Below are 19,534 nucleotides of genomic sequence, written 5' to 3'. Positions count from 1 at the left end.
TATTTGCGGAGTGAGCGGGTCCTCCGATTTCATTCATTTTCACACTATCGGTAGGAATTCTTTTAATACTTGCGCTAGGCTGTAGCTGTAGCGGTTTAGGAAATATGTATATTAAACTTATTATAGGACGGGTACCTCTTTCTACTGCCTTCACCTGTGCCAAATAACATTCTATATCTTAAGTTTATGCTTAGTTACATAATTATGACACTATAGGTTTGTGTTCGTGATCGTGGTCCGATTACGCCGATCTACGAACTTGTTAATTTTTTTTTGCCAAGGAAGGCGTATACTATTTCATCAAGATATTTCAACTTTTACTCAACTTGCGACTTGCACGGATGGACGGACAGACAGTCACTTGGATTACAACTCGTCTCGTTATCGTGATATGCTATATATGTATATACCTTTGGTAGATATTTTAGACCAAATTGAATCTTCCATTTTTATATTTATTCTGATTAGAAAAAAAACATTACAATAAAAACTGTTTCTGCACATTTTTCTAAAAAGTTTTTCGTTAACATCAGATTGGAGAACAACACTGAAGGCTAAAAACGTCGACAAATTAGTATTTGTAAAACCTAATTGATTGAGGAATAAAGTACTAGACTCTACGTTATTATGTGTTCGGCTAATTTTGGATCAGTGATTTTTTACTATTCATACTAGAGAACCCGTCCACGTTTCACTGTGGCTGATACATAATTGGCTGTCAAAAAAGTTTTAAATTTTCAATTGTTCATAAAATTTTTTTTGATGACTCATGCCCAGCTCTTGACCGATGCTACGGCTGCCACTATGCCGGTCTCTTTCGATCAATTCAGCGATTTTATCGCAATTTTCGACGACAGGCCTTCCGGAGCGTGGCGCATCTTCGACCACCTTCTACCAGAACGAAAACGTTGAAACCATCGTTGTGCGGTGGAAATGGAAACTGTATCGGGTCCATAAACTGCACCAATTTTATTGGCGGCTTGAGATGCATTTTTGCCTTTATAATAATACCCAACGATTACCCTCCTCCCGCCCAACCGACGCGAGCGATACGGCGGAATGGTTCGTTTAACTCGAAATTTGTTCTAGAAAATTTTAAAAGTARAKGTCTAARCTGSSTGGTAGAGCGAGCGGGAATGTTAAAATTAATATCAGACAAGAGAGATGGGCTACRKACTGACCCATTGATGAGTTTTACAAGAAATATTATTAATTATCGTAGTAGTACTGTAAAATATGCCGTATTTTCTCTTTATGTTGCTCCATGTTTGAGACGCTTTAACTCACGAACGACTTAAAAGAAACGACAATCAATCAAACACGCGTTAGCGCTTGAAATGAGCTTTCCAAAAAGGTATAGCATGACCGTTGCGACGAATAAAACTAGAACTAGCGAAAATACCGCAAGATTTTTCTGACAACCTAATATATAATACTACTACTACCATCTATATGATTTCTATTAGTTGGATTATRACTATTAGTTAATGAGATATAGCATTTTTGTGAAGCAACTTGTGTTAGTTCACAAAAAAATGGATCATAAAACGTTTCGTGTGTTAATAAAGCATTCCATTTTTGTGGAAAATACTGTTGAATTTGGGCTCAGGGAAATTCACCCACAAAAACAACGAATAACTGATTCTGAGAAGTGTTTAAGTACTCTCTAATCGGAATAAAGCCGAAGCGTCGGTGATAGAAATATAGCTCCATCATTTCTCACTGATGTCCAATCGACAGTCCTTCTAGTGGACTGTACATGATTAGCCTGTTCTGCTGGAAAGGTTGTGACATCAGTCTTTTGGGATGCACGTGGTATAATACATACTCCACGACTGATTACTGAGCCAGTTATAATCTATTTCACTGCGTATTTGGTTGCAGTTCTTTTCTTCTATTCCAAATACTCAGCAATTGTATTATTTTTGAGGAAGAATCTTTTTAAAATTGTACGCACATATTCAAATGATTCCTACAAACATGAATTTTGAACAAATGCTTATGATTTTAAATATAGTTTTTGTATTTATGAGTTGTATTAAATATTGGCATAAAGAGATAAAAGGAATCCTATGTCCTTACCCTTGTTCTAGTAATTAAGTGTTTGTCAGCGGATAAGAGGGTATCGGTCACTACCATTAATGGGCGATCCGGATAAAGACAACTTTTTAATAAAGCATAATTAAAATATTTTTAAATAAAATATTTTATTTTATATAAAACTACTGTATGTAGACCTTTATCCATGCAATTTTTTAGTTTTCGTCCATAAATTTTATTGCTTTTACAAAATAGTAATTTTTTAGTTTAAGGGGTATGCCCTTAGTGTGGGTATGCCAAGTGTTTCGTTGAACAAAAATTGGCCTATTTTTGATAATTTTTTCACTTAAAAAGTTTAATATTTTTTTCAATCGTCGTTATTCCAAGTATGCATATTTTGGAAAGATATTTGTGAAATTATCAAAAAAAAATTTTTGAAACTCGGTCATTACAACGTCATTTTCGGCAATCTCTCGAAAAAGGATGCCTTCGCGTTGACAGCAGAAATTACATAATCAAAATTTAGTTAATACCAACTGGGTATTGCACTTAAAATGCAATATCCAAATTGGCTCATGACAAATTACTTGAGCACCCCAATCTATACTGTAAAATTAAACAAAATCTGAAGATAATATGACGGTTGTTAAAATCTACTAAAAGCGTGATAAATCAATAAATAAATACTTCTGAGACATACAATTTTGTGGGTATATATCTAATGTTACCCTGACATGCCTATGGTGCGAAAGCAAACGAAGTAGGAAAACAGCCACGCCTACTTCCCTCGTAACCCAATTTTAAATTCCATTTGATAATTTTACTTTCCTACATGCAAATCAAGCACAAATGAATGTATCGGGATAAGTCAAGGCCCCTGTTCAAATACATTGAACAGGCTTATCTTCGCCAATGCTGATGCAGTACAAAGCAAATACATAAATAAACACGTAAAGATACATATATTTATATGAGGCACGTAATGTATTTATATGCAATACGTATGCACTCAACAATTAACAAACAAACATATTTATTTAAGATAACATATTGACCTAAGATAAGCAATTGAATACAAATGTGCATGTGCACTTGAAAAACCTTACGTACCTGCAACCGAAACCACTGATTTTCGGAAAGTGCAAAAGAACTGCTGGTACGACGAGGAGTGCCGTGTCGCAGCGGAGAGAAAACAGGCTGCCTATCTCGCAACGTTACGATCGACCTTACAGATGGTTTCAAGACCGGAACATACTCTTGTAGAACCCCCAAAGGTGATCTAGTCACCGACGCCTAGATCCTACTTAAATTATGGAGGCAACACTTCTCTAGCCTGCTGAATGTCAGTGAACGCACAACGCCAGGAGAAGGCGAACCCGACTCCCCAATCGATGACGATGGAGCAGACGTTCCATTGCCCGACTATGAAGAAGTTCGAATAGCAATTGCCCGCCAGAAGAACAACAAAACAGCGGGGGCCGATGGATTGCCGGACGAGCTATTCAAACACGGCAGCGAAGAACTGATAAGGAGCATGCATCAGCTTCTTTGTAAAATATGGCCGGACGAAAGCATTCCCAACGATTGGAATTTAAGTGTGCTATACCCAATCCACMAAAAAGGAGACCCCACCATCTGCGCCAACTACCGGGGGATAAGCCTCCTCAACATTGCACATAAGATTCTATCGAGCGTATTGTGTGAAAGATTAAAGTCCACCGTCAACAAACTGATTGGACCTTATCAGTGTGGCTTAAGACCTGGAAAATCAACAACCGACCAGATATTCACCATGCGCCAAATCTTGGAAAAGACCAGTGAAAGGAGAATCGACACTCCCCACCTCTTCGTCGATTTCAAAGCTGCTTTCGACAGAACGAAAAGGAGGTGCCTTTATGCCGAGATGTCTGAATTTGGTATCCCTGCACTACTAATACGGCTGTGTAAACTGACGTTGAGCAACACCAAAAGCTCCGTCAGAATCGGGAAGGACCTCTCCGCGGCGTTCTATACCAAACGAGGTTTCAGACAAGGCGATTCCCTATCGTGCGAGCTGCAGAACTAAATAGAGAAGGTACCATATTCTATAAGAGTTTACAGTTGCTGGCGTATGCCGATGATGTTGATATCATTGGGCTCAACACTCGCGGTGTTAGTTCTGCTTTCTCCAGCCTGGATAAGGCAGCGAAACAAATGGGTCTGGTAGTGAAGGGTTTCGTTTTAATATCTCATGTCATCAAACAAACGGTCGTCGCACTCGCTACTTGGCACTCACGTCACTATTGACAGTCCTAACTTTGAAGTCGTAGATAATTTCGTCTATCTTGGAACCAGCGTAAACACCACCAACAATGTCAGCCTGGAAATCCAACGCAGGAGACAGTCCTAACTTTGAAGTCGTAGATAATTTCGTCTATCTTGGAACCAGCGTAAACACCACCAACAATGTCAGCCTGGAAATCCAACGCAGGATAACTCTTGCCAACAGGTGCTACTTTGGACTGAGTAGGCAATGGAGAAGCAAAGTCCTTTTTGCGTTGGCCACGTCGAATATCGCATTCGATGAAACGATGAGCTGTAGGAGATATTATATAATATATGTATGACGACATTGACATAGTTCAGCGAATTAAAAGACAGCGGCTATGCTGGCTAGGTCATGTTGTCCGAATGGACGAAAACACTCCAGCTCTGAAGGTATTCGATGCTGTACCCGCCGGRGGAAGCAGAGGAAGAGGAAGACCTCCACTCCGATGGAAGGACCAGGTGGAGAAGGACCTGGAAACGCTTGGAATATCCAATTGGCTAGCGAAAAGAAGAAACGACTGGCGCGCTGTTGTTAACTCGGCTATAATCGCGTAAGCAGTGTCTACGTGAATTAAGAATATGAATAAAATGGTATCAACGTACGTGGTCATTTTTGAACATTTTGTTCACCCCAGATACTGAATATGTGGACCAAGGTTGCATTTGTGAACTTTTTACCGTAAACATCGGTCAATGTGTGAGATATATCATAGAAATTCGAAGGTAATCCTTTTTAATGATAAATGGTTGTACACGTATGTTTAAAATGGTAAGAATATATTCCTTAACCCCCACAAACATAAAGAAATATATTCGAACCTCTTGTTGGTTTTATTTATCAACCTCAAATATCGGCAATGCGCTGACAACAATGCCAAAGTATACACGTTCTATGTCGAGCTCCATTTTCTAACAAAGTTTCACACCTGTTGGGAACGTGCGTTACCATATTTTCAGGGATTAGCCGCTCCTCTCTCTGATTAGCGTATGTGTTCATCTATCGTTTGTTTCGTCCCACCTTTTCTGCCAATCATTAAGGCTAATCTTTCTTGGTTCTTTCATTGCTTAGTAAGTCGTCTGCCAGAGCTTCTTGTTTTAGCATAAGCTCTTTTAAGCTCCATAGCCATAATGTCGTAATTTTGTGTGACATAGTCCGGGAAGAGACTTAAAACACCGTCATATAAAAAATTTCACAGTATTTGCCCTAGTACTGAGCCTATTCTCTGGAACCATATAACCACGTGGTTCTTTAAATTGTCTTGTTTGCAACCTCCGTTAGCTTTTTAATGTCTTCTATTGTTGACCTGTGCCTTCGAAAAGTTCAAATATTTTCCCCATTGTGTCCAGCAAGCGTAAAGGTCCATAAGAGCCTAGCTCCACTGCTGAGTTTTTTGGCCCTCTCGTAAACATTGCGTGTACAGTTCCGTAAACGGGGCGGATTTGGGTTTAATAGCAAGTTTTAGGGCCTTATTCGAGATGGTATCTAGGCATGATGCTGTAATTTTCGAATCTCTCAGATGCTTTCATAGTTTTTTTTGTCAGTGACTTGTGGTGCGTTTATAGCTCCAGATTTATTTATAGAAATTTCGTCGAAAAAAGAGTTTGGATAACCATTTTTAATAATCCAGGTCATGTAGGCGTTTTTCCTTTAAGACCTTTAACCTTTGTCTCTTTAAAGTCTTGCTCTTCTTTATTGCTCTTTTGAGGTCATTTTTCTTTCGTTTCAAGTGCTCATTTAGCATTGTGAAATATGTGGGACTCGCTACTCAGAGCTTCAATAGTCTCATTCCACCAGTATACAGGTCCCTGTATGAGTCTTCTTTTTTTACAAATAGTTGTATCGCAGGCTTTGCTGATGTGTTTAACTAGGTACTCAGCCTTCTGTTCTGTATCTGTCGCGTAGTTCGGATTGTCATCTAGCATTAATTTGAATATTTCCTCATCAAGGGTTTCAGCTTCTGGTTTCAACGATTTTGACTGACTTACTGTGCGTATACAAGTCGCTTGCCTTCTATACGACCGAAGTAGAGAACTACTAGTGAACGTAAAATTACCACAGCCATAGTTTTTGAGCTGCTTCGCAGTGATTGAGGTTGAGCTGTGAAACTCTCAAATTGTGTCTCTTTTACACGCTTTTTGGTAAAGAGGACATTGCTTTCTACCTGTCTGATGGTAAGAGTTCTCATTTCTTTGTTTTTTTACATTCACTGCAGGACGGTTCCTTGCCGCATGTCTTCGCGAAGTGCCCTTTTTCCCAGTTCTTTGTTTTTTGCGTGCGAATAGTATTGCCAAAGTCTTTTCGCCGGTTATTTCATCGAGATCCTGTGCTTAAGCTCTATCAAAATTTCACCTTTATCCGTATTTCTGATCCGTGTTACGTTTTCGCTCATTTCTGCAGGGCATCTTCTCTTTTTAACATGGGATATCGCTGAATGTCATGTTCCCGGTTCGCGAAATGACTATCGCATCAGGCTTAGGTCGATGCTTGTAAGCTGTTTTCCTCTTTCTTTAAATTTGTGTCCGTTGTTTTTTTTTTTTTTGTTAGCGACGGTTATCATATCAGCTTATTCCTTCTTATATTTTCATTTCTCAGGTTCTTCCCCAAGGGTAGTTTTATAATTCTTAAGAGGAGTCGGACTTTGTTTTTTTAGTATTCTTCAAAGGCTTTATCATGTAACTTTGTTATGTTGCCAGCTAAGACAACCCCCTGGTTTTCTCGCCAAGTTCAACTACGTGGTCGCCGTGTGCAGCTCTTATGCCGAAAATCTTGTTCGCGTTGCTTTTTCTACCCTGAGCATCTTAATTTGCGATCTACTAAGTCATTAGGTCCGCTTAAAGGGACCACTTTCCATTATTGGTGTCCTTTGAGAGTCTGTTCCTAGCGTTATTTGGGTATATTAGCATAAATGTTACTGCTACTGTTTTACTGTATTGTTTTTTTTTTATATAAAGTTCGATTCCTTTCTGTTTTACCATCGTAGGGGCGCGCCGAAATACATAAGCGGCTGAACCTTCGATGCCTATGCACCTACCCTATTTCCCTGACTCCTGTTCTTCGCTTTACCGTTCGCCCGGGCAACACAGACTACTAATCTTGCGCTCAGTGCACACTCGGAACGGATTGGTTACTGATAGAGACCGCTGCTAACACCTCGGCAGAAAAGGCTCACATCACCCTATTCATCTCGGCAGCAGAGAAGGTCGCCCGGTTATCCGCGACATGCTGAATGTCACACACATCCTTAAAGTAATACAAATAAACAAAATAATTTCCTTCTAGAAACTATTTCAAAAAATAAAAAATATTTACTTTACAGTAGTCCCGTTAAATTAATACATTTTACATGTTTAGTCCTACTCAAATTCTTTGTCAACGCATCAGCAATCATATTTTCTGCAGAAAAATATTCATTTTCTATACTTTTACTAAACATTGTGCGCTTTGATTATTGCTGTACACTGGTATCGTTTCAATGGCTTCAAAAGCGATTTCGCCGACCAGTTTCCTAATATACACTCCTTCTTTTGCCACCATGGATAAGGCAATGTACTCGGCTTCTGTGCTGTTCAGGGCTAAAATGCTTTGTTTCTTAGCACCTGCTACGAGGGAGGTCCAACCAGATGCGGATGCTAGTGCAATGGCACCAAATTTAAACTTTTTGTTTTGAGATCTGGTTGCATCTTCAACCCCAACTCCGGCCTTGAAATTTCAAACAAAAGTTATTTGTCACGTCATTTGCTACAGAAATGGTATGTGATCATGGCCGTAGGATAAACCGTTCCCGAGATACGACGAAAATGCGGCGCGGCGCGCCACAGCGCAAGGTGAAAATCGGCTTACGACCACACTTCTTGACGTTGATTTCGCCGAGTGCTATCACTCCCATTCATTCACCTACGCCAAAGGACACGTTCGGATAGGTCTCCACACAAATATTTTTTCATCGAGTTCCTTCATTCTTGTTGTTGTTGTTGTTGTTGTTGTAACGGCAGAATTCTGCCGAGTTGACAGTCCTTGGCCGGATAAAAATCCGGGTCCGTTCCGGTTTTCGTAGACCCGGCTGTCGTGGGAACGGCCTTCATTCTTGTCGGTGATTTCGCCGAGTTCTATCACTTACGTGCATTTCCCTGCACCATATGACACGTTCGGACTGGTCWCCACATAAATATTTTTTCATCGAGTTCCTTCACTCTTGTCGTTGATTTCGCCGAGTGCTATCACTTATATTCTCTCAACAGAACACAGAACTCAAAATGTCTGTATCTAAAYTTAAATTTAGACAGAAATGTCCTGTGTTTGGCAGGTTTGATAACAGAGGATCAGGCTAGCTTTGTGACAAATGCAAGATTAGTCGGGCAAAAAATAGTGTTGGAGTTAAGCTCCAAAACATCGAAAGTATTGACTCTGTATATGGGCTGTATTTTGACGGCCTTTCTTCTTTGTTCAGTTTCAAACGAAGAACTCATAAAAGGACTGTCGGGTGACACTGAAGAGGTATGGAAATTCAGTGACAGTCGAGAGAACCATCAAACTGATGACAGAGACATCTTCTAAAGTTATTGGCCCCCAATCTCGTGATCGTTTTATACGCTCTACACTGAAATCTAGGCAACAAGTGCCAAAGTTTAGTACATAAACTGATTTAATTAATAAATTTGACACAGATTCAGACTAAAACAAGCCTGATATATGGTTGGTTGGTTGGGTTGGGCTTGGGAGGAACCCGAAGAGCAGCCACCTCCACGCAGTGGGTTCTGGGTGACCAATACAGGTTAGCTGAGAGCTGCAATAATTTTCACCTTGCGCTGTGGCGCGCCACATTTTCGCTCATATCTCGGGAACGGTTCGTCCTACGGCCATGATCACTTATACCATTTCGGTATCAAATGACGTGACAAATAACTTTTGCTTGATACATTTTGCCTTGAGATGCGTATTTCAGGCGCTAGGTAGACGATTTCACGATTTTAGGCGAATTTCCGAAATTTCAAGGCCGGAGTTGTCTCAAAACAAAAAGTTGCATTGGAATCAGGAAGTACTAAGGCAACTTTTCCGCACTATTAGAAATCCCGAATCGAAAAAAGTCGGGAATCGACCCACCCTAGCGGGTAACACCCAAACAAGCGGCTGAAATGCTGGACAAGAACGTTAGTGCCTCTACTGCTCAGAGAGCATTACACAGAATTGGTTTTAAATCCGTTATAAAAAACAGAAACCAGCACTGTCTGATAAAAATATAAAAGCGTTCATTCTGCAGAAAGTATCAGGATTTGACAGAGGATGACTGAAAAAGGGTTATCTGGTCTGATGAAAGTAAAATTAATAGATTTCAGTCCGACGGCAAACAATATTATTGGCGCAGACCACTGAACGCATTCAAAAACACCACGTCAAGCAAACTGTGAAACATGGTAGTGGAAACTTAATGATATGGGAGTGTTTCACGTGGTGGCATGTGGGACCACTCGTAAAAATTGAAGGCATCATGAAGAAGGAAGACTATCTTCAAATATTACAAACAAATTTGCCGGATTTTTTGGACGAGTGCACATATCCAGAGGAAGAAATGGTTTTTCACCAGGATGGGGACCCGAAACATACGGCCAAGATAGTGAAAAATGGTTGGACGAACATAAATTCCAGAAGCTAAAAAAAAACAAAGGTCTTTGGACAAAATATTAAATTTCTTGTGTATATACTCAATTTATTCGAAGATTTCATAATGTGCAAAACTGAGTGCATTGCTCATATTTTAAGTTTTTGACCGTAAGTCAATTTTTTTGATTTAGTTTAACTTTTTTACAAATTTAATTTTTTTTAGCACATACATAATTAATGCTGAAAATATGGTTGAATTTGATTTAATATTGAGGAAGTTACAGATATTGAAACATGGAATTTTCAAACATGCACTCACTTTTGCTTGCCACTGTATAAAGACTAAGCTTTTATTACGCGTGACAATTCAAACGGTGCGTACACATCTCTATGTATGTACATATGTTTACATACATGGAGAGTGGAATTTAAAAGTATAGGTGATATATAATGCGTGGTTTTCATCTTCATATTTCCAACATTATTTGTTTCTTAGAGTGAAATTAAATGCTGACGACACAAAGTTATTGGTCCGAAGTCGTTTAAGCCTGGAACAGTTTTTTAGTGGAAAGAATAAAATGTGGGTGCTAGCGCTCTAGTCTTAGTCCGATTAGGGGCCTACTTTAGAATAAGTTTCATAAAATGTTTTTAACATAAAAAGGAATTCAAAAAAAGTAGAGGTTTTACTATCTGGGATTTTTTTTTAGCGAATTCGACGAAACTTATGTAATATTATATTATTCAAACAAAACAGGATTTCTTCTACATCTTCTTTGTCTTGTTTTGTTCCCATTTTTCATAATTTCGTCAGCAATTATATGCTTTAAAATTTCCATATTTCTAAGCAACAAGTATCAGCTGAGTGTCAGCAGCAGAGTATCAAGTTAGTAGCACGATTGCAGTATTGCGGTCATTATTCAGCACCTCTAACACACACATAACTGATAAACCTTACGCACCTGAAGGTATTTCCATGCCTTGAAAGTGTAAGAGTATGAAAGGTTCGGTTACACCCGAACCCAGCGCTTCCTTACTTATCCTAAAAAATGTATACTTTCAAAACTACAAAGCAGACAATGTCGATTTTTTCCGCCACTGAATATTGTGAAATTTGATCAAAACAGGAAGTTCATATAGTTAGTATGTTTCAATTTTATTCTCTAAAGTCAGGAATACTTAATTAAATGGAAATTTCAATAGAATTTTTATTTTTCCACGGCTTTTAATTCTTATTAAAATACTGGAAAGCCGTGGAGTGAAAAGTTCTGAATAACATTCCTACTTAATTGTAAAAATCTAACACATAATGTAAGAGCAAAAAATTATTATTTTTAATGTATGTGTATTTGTGTTAGTTTCCTCGCTAATTTCTTCAATGTATGGAGCTTCTATAGCCGTGACTTGCTGAGATGATGTCCAAAATTAGACTTGACAGTTGGTGTTGATGGACTATATCGTCACATGAAATGCAAAATGAGTATCATCAAAAAATTCGAAATTGAGTGTCTTATTGATTACTCTTCACTACTTCAAATTACATACATAATATTACAAATGTTCAACATTTTCAGGCTCTGAGCTCAGTTATAACCCACTTTTAGACAGTATCAATTTTTTTTTCACTCATGTTCCATTTTATGTCGTGTTTCATTCATGCCTCTGTAAATTTCCAAAAATGTTACTACGTTATTTTGCATGGCAGGTGACGATATGCTCCTGAAGCTTTATTAAATGAAAGTTTGCAATTTGTAAAAACTTGTTTTAAATCTAGTTAATAGTTAATCTAACTATCGCAAGTCAAAATAGATTACCAGCAATTTCTTTTCAGCAATAAAATATAGAGAGTAGAGTTGTCTTCTTTTACGCAAAGTTTGTGCGGTTCGTCTACGTGACACTTGAAGCATGTTGCATAGTTAATTTTTTTTGTTGGCCTCTCATTTAGCTTAAAACGTATTACCATGAATATGATAGAATATTATGTTGAACAATCCCTATTAATATTTTGAAAGAAATATTTAAGTCGGAAATTCCGTAATCCATGAGAAAGTATTGAATACCAGCTATTAATATATTATTCCTAAGGCCAAATTTATGACTCGGTATTTCCTACTCCTTTGGGGAGTATTAAAAGCCAGATTTGTTGAACTAAATCCTTTACAGGTAAGAGAAATAAAAATTAAAGCGTCTTAAAATTTTTATGTAAATAGAAAAAATTCCGTTTCTAACGGATTTTCTCACACACATTCCTCAATACGTCCAAATAGAACTCCTCATTGACCGTCTATCCCTTCCGAAACAAATTCATGATGCACCAAGCCACGAATATCGAAAAAAACAATAAGCATGACCTTTACTTTTGAGCGGTTTTGGCGTGGTTTTTTCACTCCATTTCGATGATTGTTGACTTGTTTACATGTCAAACTCATATACCCATGTCTCTTGGCTAGCTATGCCCGCTATAAATATGGAATATATATATATATGTATATATATAAATAAAAAATAATATTACAGAGTTCTCAGTGGGTGTCTTTATTTTCATGCTCACTCATTGATTGGACTCATGTTTTTATATATTTTTAACACAAACAAATCTTAATGGTAAGCATTGTAAGTTTGTATAATTATTAAATTTACCTTCAAAACGACAGAATTTGATATTATATCATTGACTTTTTCAATATATTTTCTTAATAGATGATGAATCTGAGGAATTTTTGGAACTATTTGATACTGAAGTTACATATATTGAGGGAGGTCGAACAGCAACAGGTTTTTACACAGTTGAAGATATGTTATACACCAAACGTTTATATCGTGTGCATGCGGCTGGTTCATCGATTCATTTAGAGCCCGTAGCATTACATTTTGACTCCCTTGATTCTCGATTTGTCTTTATGTTGGACTGTGGTATCAAATTATATATTTGGCTTGGTTGCGCATCAAAAAATACATTAAATTCTAAAACGCGGCTAATGGCAGAAAAAATTAATAAAACCGAGAGAAAAAATAAATGTGACATCATTGTAGAAACACAGGGCAAGTAACAAAATTGCATTAAAATAATTTTTTATTTATTTGTCATGTAATTTGTAGGAGAAGAAAGCGACGACTTTTGGAAAAACCTTGGCATTGATTCACAAGACATATCAGAGAAAAAAATTCATCAGCATGTTCCGGATAGTTTTGAACCGGTTATTCCTCATCTATATCAGGTTCAACTCGGCATGGGCTATTTGGAGCTACCCCAAGTGGAATTAGCAAATCAAAAATTGGTTCATACTTTTTTGAATAGCAAAAATGTTTACATATTAGACAGTTATACAGATTTGTTTGTGTGGTTTGGAAAAAAATCGACTCGACTGGTGCGAGCAGCGGCAATAAAGTTATCACGAGAACTTTTTCATATGATAAATCGCCCTTCTTTCGCATTGATCAGTCGCTTGCAGGAAGAAACAGAGACTCAAATATTTAAATCAAAATTTGTTGGTTGGGATGAAGTTATGGCAGTTGATTTCACAAGAACTGCTAAATCTGTTGCTAAAACTGGAGCAGATTTGACCAAATGGGCTCGTAAGCAAGAGACTCGTGCTGATTTAGCCGCTCTTTTTATGCCTCGCCAAAATGCAATGCCGCTTAATGAGGCTGAACAACTGGAGGAAGATTGGAACTATGACCTTGAAGCAATGGAAGCCTTCGTATTGGAAGGAAAAAAATTTGTACGATTGCCAGAAGAAGAGTTGGGAAATTTCTATATGGGAGAGTGTTACGTATTTTTGTGTCGCTATTGTATACCCGTTGACGAAGAAGACCTCGAAGTGGACCCCATTAAACCATCTGATGATGAAATCCAATGCGTAGTTTATTTTTGGCAGGGGCGAAATGCCAGCAATATGGGCTGGTTGACATTTACGTTTACTCTACAAAAAAAATTCAAGGCAATGTTTGGAGAAGAATTAGAAGTAGTACGCATTCATCAACAACAAGAAAATTTGAAATTCATGGCTCATTTTAAACGCAAGTTTATAATTCACATCGGGAAGCGAAAGGATAAATCGAAAGATGTAAAACCTGTTGTTGAGTTCTTTCATTTAAGATCAAATGGTGGAGCATTGTGTACTCGTCTCATTCAAATTCAACCTAATGCAGCAAATTTAAATTCAGCCTTTTGGTATATTTTTATTAGAACTAATTATAGTAAACAAACTAATGCTAAGATTTTTGCAGTTATATTTTATACGTACCTTTTGACATTCAAGATGAAGTGCAATCGGGTATAGTTTATGTTTGGTTGGGTTCAAAGTCAGCACCAGAGGAAGCAAAGCTTATACAAGAAATCGCTGAGAAAATGTTTAATAATCCATGGGTTAGTTTACAGATTTTAAACGAAGGAGAAGAGCCAGAGAATTTTTTCTGGGTTGCTTTGGGTGGACGCAAAGCTTACGAAACAAATGCTGATTTTATGAATTATACCCGGCTTTTCCGATGTTCCAATGAGAAAGGTTATTTCACAGTTGCAGAAAAATGTACTGACTTTTGTCAAGATGATTTGGCAGATGATGACATAATGATATTGGATAATGGTGAGCAAGTATTCTTATGGCTTGGATCCAAATGTAGTGAAGTGGAAATAAAATTGGCGTATAAATCAGCACAGGTAAGATTTCAAACCGAATACAAAAATCATTCGAGATATAATTTGGAAGGATGGTTCCGTATAAGTCAAAAGCGAATTATGGAACACCATTCGTGTCAGCCTATTTAGATTTTCTAATAGATATACCTCATACCATAAATATATTTATAATTTTTTCGGTGAACAGACGCGCTTAATAAAATATTTTAATGTGGCTTCTCAAAGTGATGCTACACACGGTTTAGCTACCGTGTCTTAAGTAAGGATTGTATTTATAGTGCATTTTTTATTTAATAAGTTAGCTTCCATTATATATAAGGTTTTCGTTAAAATCGTTGTATATACAAATTTCTTTAAACATGCCAAAAAATTATAATGTAATAATTTTGTTTTAGGTTTACATACAACACTTACGCATAAAACAACCTGAAAGATCACGAAAGCTTTTCCTCACTTTAAAAAATAAGGAGTCTAAACGTTTTACAAAATGTTTTCATGGATGGAGCAGTCATAAATCTCCTCCAGAGTAATCGATTCACTACATTAAAGATACAAGTGACGAACTATTATTATTAAATCTATATGTACGCTGTATTCATATGTCATATAAACCAATGGAGAAATGAAAATAAGATACAATATGTTTTCACATATTTTAGTTTTGTAATTACTACTAATTAAAATCATATGGAATTCGTTGAAGAGATATGTCCTTTATTTTAATTTGTAAACGAGTGAGACAATCTGCATTTTTATTGTTCTAAATTAATTCCCTTTTTCTGAAATGTCCCAGCCAGGTTAGTAAATTGTATTTCGACCGTACTCTGACTTATTACGCAAGGTATTGTATGTAACTTATTGATTTCTATAGATTCAGTGCTAATACGAGTTCAAAATTTGATTATACAATATATATATTTACTAATCTAACGAAAAATTAAGAACCTAGAATCTAGACGTTCTTAACACATGTTCTCTTTACCAGTGACTGTTTAAGCAGCAGCAATTATATTATGTTGATGAAGGAATGCTAGCCTTGCAGAGAATACCTGTGTCTTGCTTTACTCATTTTGTGTTATGAAAGGTTAATATCGAGGCAATATTACTAATGAGAACATAATGCATGCTATAAAGCTTATAACGTGAGTATGTTAAAAACATTCTTATAGAAGTACCAAAAAAAAAAAAAAACTCGTTACAAAATATTTATTTATTTTGTAATATATATGAACAAAGGATAAGCTTTGTCAAATATCATCTAGTCTTGTTCTGTGAGAATTACTTCATTCTACGAGAACTATTTTAGTCTGATTTTATTGTGAAATTTGTAAAGCTTATATACTATTTTAAAAGTCTTACTTATCTAAATAAATATATGTAGGACGAAGAAATGCGACCGTGCGGACTGAACGTTTTTGACACACGACAACACTGACTGAACGAAAAGAGGACTCGGAACGGAATAAAACCAATAACGGACTTCACTTGAATAGCGGACGGCGACCAAGAAAGTTGATAAAGCATTTCCATATCTTTTTTAAAGTTGTACTCATTTGATCTATTGTACAGTTAAAGTAAAAKCACCAGTTCTATAAGAAAAGTAAAACTGATCTACACATTGTAAAGTTGTATTAAAGCACCAGTTCTGTAATAAAGCGAATCGGTGATCTTTTGTGAAGTGAAGTTGGTCCAGTGTTTTATTTCTGCACATCGGTGGATCATTCGTTCCAGCGGGTCGGACTTAGCGAATCGTCCACAACAAATAGGTTGCGGTTGGCTCGTGTTTTCGAACGAGCATTGTGTGGAAACGGTTGCGCCGCAACAGAATCGGCAACAAATAGGTTGCAGTTGGCTCGTGTTTTCGAACGAGTAGTGTCTGGAAACGGTTGCACCGCAACAGCGCAGCAGATTTCGCAACACATTAATCGGAGATAGTTTCATGTTRTCAAGCGAAATATTCATGGAAACGGTTGTGCCGAAATAGCGCAGCAGAAGCAGTAGATACGGCAACATAAGCGCATAAGCCTAACAGTCAGCGAGCGTTACGCGCTACTATCAAGTTGGCAACGAACGGGTTGCAGCAGCAGAGTCGGCGTGAAGCGGTGAAAAGTGTCTTGGCGACGGCAACGTATGTTCATCGTCAGCAGCAATACTMGAGAGGCTGAGTTGACTGAGGCAGTCGTGTTACAACGAGGATTACAGGTTACTTTCATATTATTAAGTTTTTATTAAATTAACATTATCAAATAAGATTATATATACTTACATTATTTGTTGTATTGCATAATTGTAAAGGARTACTCAAAATGGAGGCTCAGACTATATTAAATATGACAGTGACAATGTTAAAGGATATGTTAAAAGAAGCAGGGCTACCGACAAGTGGACGCAAGAAGGAATTACGAGACAGACTTCTGACACACTACGGTCTTCTTAACGATGACGATGAAAGCGAGAGTGAGGTCGAATCAGTGGAGCCGCTTTGTGAAAGTGTGTTGGGTAAAGGTCCGGTGCCACCCACAGTTCCTCATTTTTCATTTAGAGAAATTGAAGAAAGTTTGGCGTCATTTAACGGTACAGACGGGCAGGAAGTAAATCAGTGGGCAGAATCTTTTGAAGAAAACGCACATATAGTAGGCTGGTCGGAAATCCATAAATTTATTTATGCAAAACAGCTTCTCAGAGGAGCAGCTAGGGCATTTATTCGAAGCCAAACCGGTATCCGCGATTGGGTACCTTTAAAGCAAGCTTTAATTGATGAATTCGAAATATTATTTTCATCAGCTGAGGCACATAGGCTTTTACTGAATCGTCAAAAAAGACAAAACGAAACATTTATTGAATTTTTATATGCCTTAATGGAAATAGGGAAGCGGGTAAAACTGGAGGAAGCCAGCGTAATAGAATATTTCATACTAGGGATTCCCGATTCAAAATTGAACAAAACGGTTTTATACCAAATAAGGAGTATAAGGGAATTAAAAGAGCAAATAAAAATTTATGAGAGAATTAAATATAAACTAAAAGTCGAAGTTGAAAATAGAGTCAGTGTCAAGGAAGTAAACGCAACGAATGTCCGACACTCCAAGTGAAGGGTGAAAAAGACAATTTGAACACAATTACCGAAGTAATGTTCAAACCTTCAGAGGCAGATTTTGGACTAAGGTTTAAAATGGTAAAGGTAGGGAATGTAATTTTTCCTTCGTTAGTCGATACAGGTAGTCGTTTGTGTTTTATAAGGGTAGATACAGTCGAAAAACTTAATCTTAAAGTTAAGCCAAACAAAGATAAACGAGTACTAGGYGGAATCGGTAATTCAGAAGTGGTCACGTTAGGTAGTTTCGAAACCAGAGCTAAAGTAGAYGATATTGAGATAAATATCATATTTCATATTGTCAACAATAGGGATCTTCAATATCCGGCATTAATAGGACGTTCAATTTTGGGTCAAGTCGATTTAATTGTTAGCGAAGAGAACGATAGGTTTCTAAGGAAGGATAAAACAGATACTTGTCAGGCSAACAACAAGGAATATAATGGTAAAATWGCAGAAGAGGCAGAAATAGCAGCTTTTAGYATGATTTGTATAGATGAACAGGAGCCAGAATCAACGTATGATTTGTCCCATCTCGATAAGGAAAAAAGGTTAGAAGTGGAAAAGCTGATTGCTCAATATGAGCCAAAAAGAATCACATTTTCCCCGGTGGAATGAAAATTGTTTTAAAGGACGATGTACCGGTGTACCAGCCACCTAGGCGTGTATCATTTCAAGATCAAATAATCATAGATGCTCAAGTAAAGCAATGGTTAGATGAAGACATTATTACTTCAAGTGTATCCGATTACGCGTCGCCGATTGTGCTTGTGTCTAAAAAAGATAAATCAAAGCGGTTATGTTGCGATTATCGCAAATTAAATGAGAAAATTTTGCGCGATAATTTTTCAATGACATTAATTGACGAGGTAGTCGAGAAGCTCCAGGGACATAAAGTTTTTACTACATTAGATTTGGCTAATGGATTTTTACATGTTCCTGTCGAAGAAAGTTCTAGGAAGTATACATCGTTTGTAACAACGAAAGGCCAATTTGAATTTAAATTTGTGCTGTTTGGTATCTCAAATTCACCAGCAGTATTCTGTAGATTTATCCATTCGATTTTTAAAGTCCTAAAAAATGAGGGAAGTGTAGTCACTTATATGGATGATTTAATTATTCCATCCATAGACGAGGAAGAGGGGGTTAATAAAACTAAAGAGAGTTCTTACAGTAGCAGCAGAGGCCGGGCTACAAATTAAGTGGAAAAAGTGTAATTTTTTGAAGCGTAAAGTAAATTTTTTGGGGTATGTAATCGAAGATAGTACAATTCGTCCGTCGGATGAGAAAACCAGAGCGGTTAAAGCTTTCAAGCCACCTGGAGACAGGAAAGCCATTCAACAGTTTCTAGGGTTAACATCCTACTTYCGGAGATTTAYTCAAAACTATGCGTTAGTGGCTAAGCCATTATCAGATCTTCTGAGAAAAGATCAACATTTCAAGTGGGAAGAAGAGCAGGCGATTGCTTTCGAGCAACTTAAGWCCTCGCTATCACGATCTCCAGTTTTAGAATTATATAACCCAAATKCAATTACGGAAGTTCATACAGATKCATCAAAGCACGGGTATGGCGCGGTAATGTTGCAAAAGACGGCAGAGGATGAATCATATCATCCAGTGCAATTCATGAGCCAAAAAACAAGTTCAGCRGAAGAGAACTATCATTCTTATGAACTTGAAGTACTCGCCATTGTCAACGCATTAAAGAAATGGAGAGTGTATTTATTAGGTTTAGAATTCATAATTGTAACGGATTGCAACGCATTTGCTATGACATTAAGGAAGAAAGACGTTCCGCCACGAGTAGCTAGATGGGCAATGTTTTTGCAAGAATTTAATTATACTATAGAACATAGAT

General features: G+C 37.3%; 1 protein-coding gene and 1 long non-coding RNA gene across 3 annotated transcripts in view; one reads left to right on the top strand and one right to left on the bottom strand.

The window, feature by feature from the left end:
- Positions 1 to 15,288, top strand: part of LOC108977662 (protein flightless-1) — a 43,227-nt gene extending 27,939 nt beyond the window's left edge. The window contains exons 3-6 of the mRNA XM_018947472.1: positions 12,644 to 12,985; positions 13,043 to 14,117; positions 14,174 to 14,603; positions 14,978 to 15,288. Of these exons, the coding sequence (XP_018803017.1) occupies positions 12,644 to 12,985; positions 13,043 to 14,117; positions 14,174 to 14,603; positions 14,978 to 15,112 (1,982 nt within the window). The 3' untranslated portion in view covers positions 15,113 to 15,288. The remainder of the gene's footprint in view (positions 1 to 12,643; positions 12,986 to 13,042; positions 14,118 to 14,173; positions 14,604 to 14,977) is intronic.
- Positions 11,111 to 12,394, bottom strand: LOC108977663. 2 transcript variants are annotated; one of them, XR_001994054.1, is made up of 3 exons: positions 12,189 to 12,394; positions 11,489 to 12,098; positions 11,111 to 11,395 (listed from the first exon to the last, which is right to left on the bottom strand). It is a non-coding gene; the product is annotated as an uncharacterized LOC108977663 (long non-coding RNA). The 2 variants fall into 2 exon arrangements; XR_001994053.1 differs by having other exon boundaries at positions 11,382 to 12,098.
- Positions 15,289 to 19,534: the final 4,246 nt, after the last annotated feature.

This window comes from Bactrocera latifrons, unplaced genomic scaffold, assembly GCF_001853355.1.
Source record: "Bactrocera latifrons isolate USDA-ARS-PBARC rearing strain unplaced genomic scaffold, ASM185335v1 scaffold_930, whole genome shotgun sequence".
Classification (NCBI taxonomy): domain Eukaryota; kingdom Metazoa; phylum Arthropoda; class Insecta; order Diptera; family Tephritidae; genus Bactrocera; species Bactrocera latifrons.
This window is presented reverse-complemented; position numbering and strand designations above follow the sequence as displayed.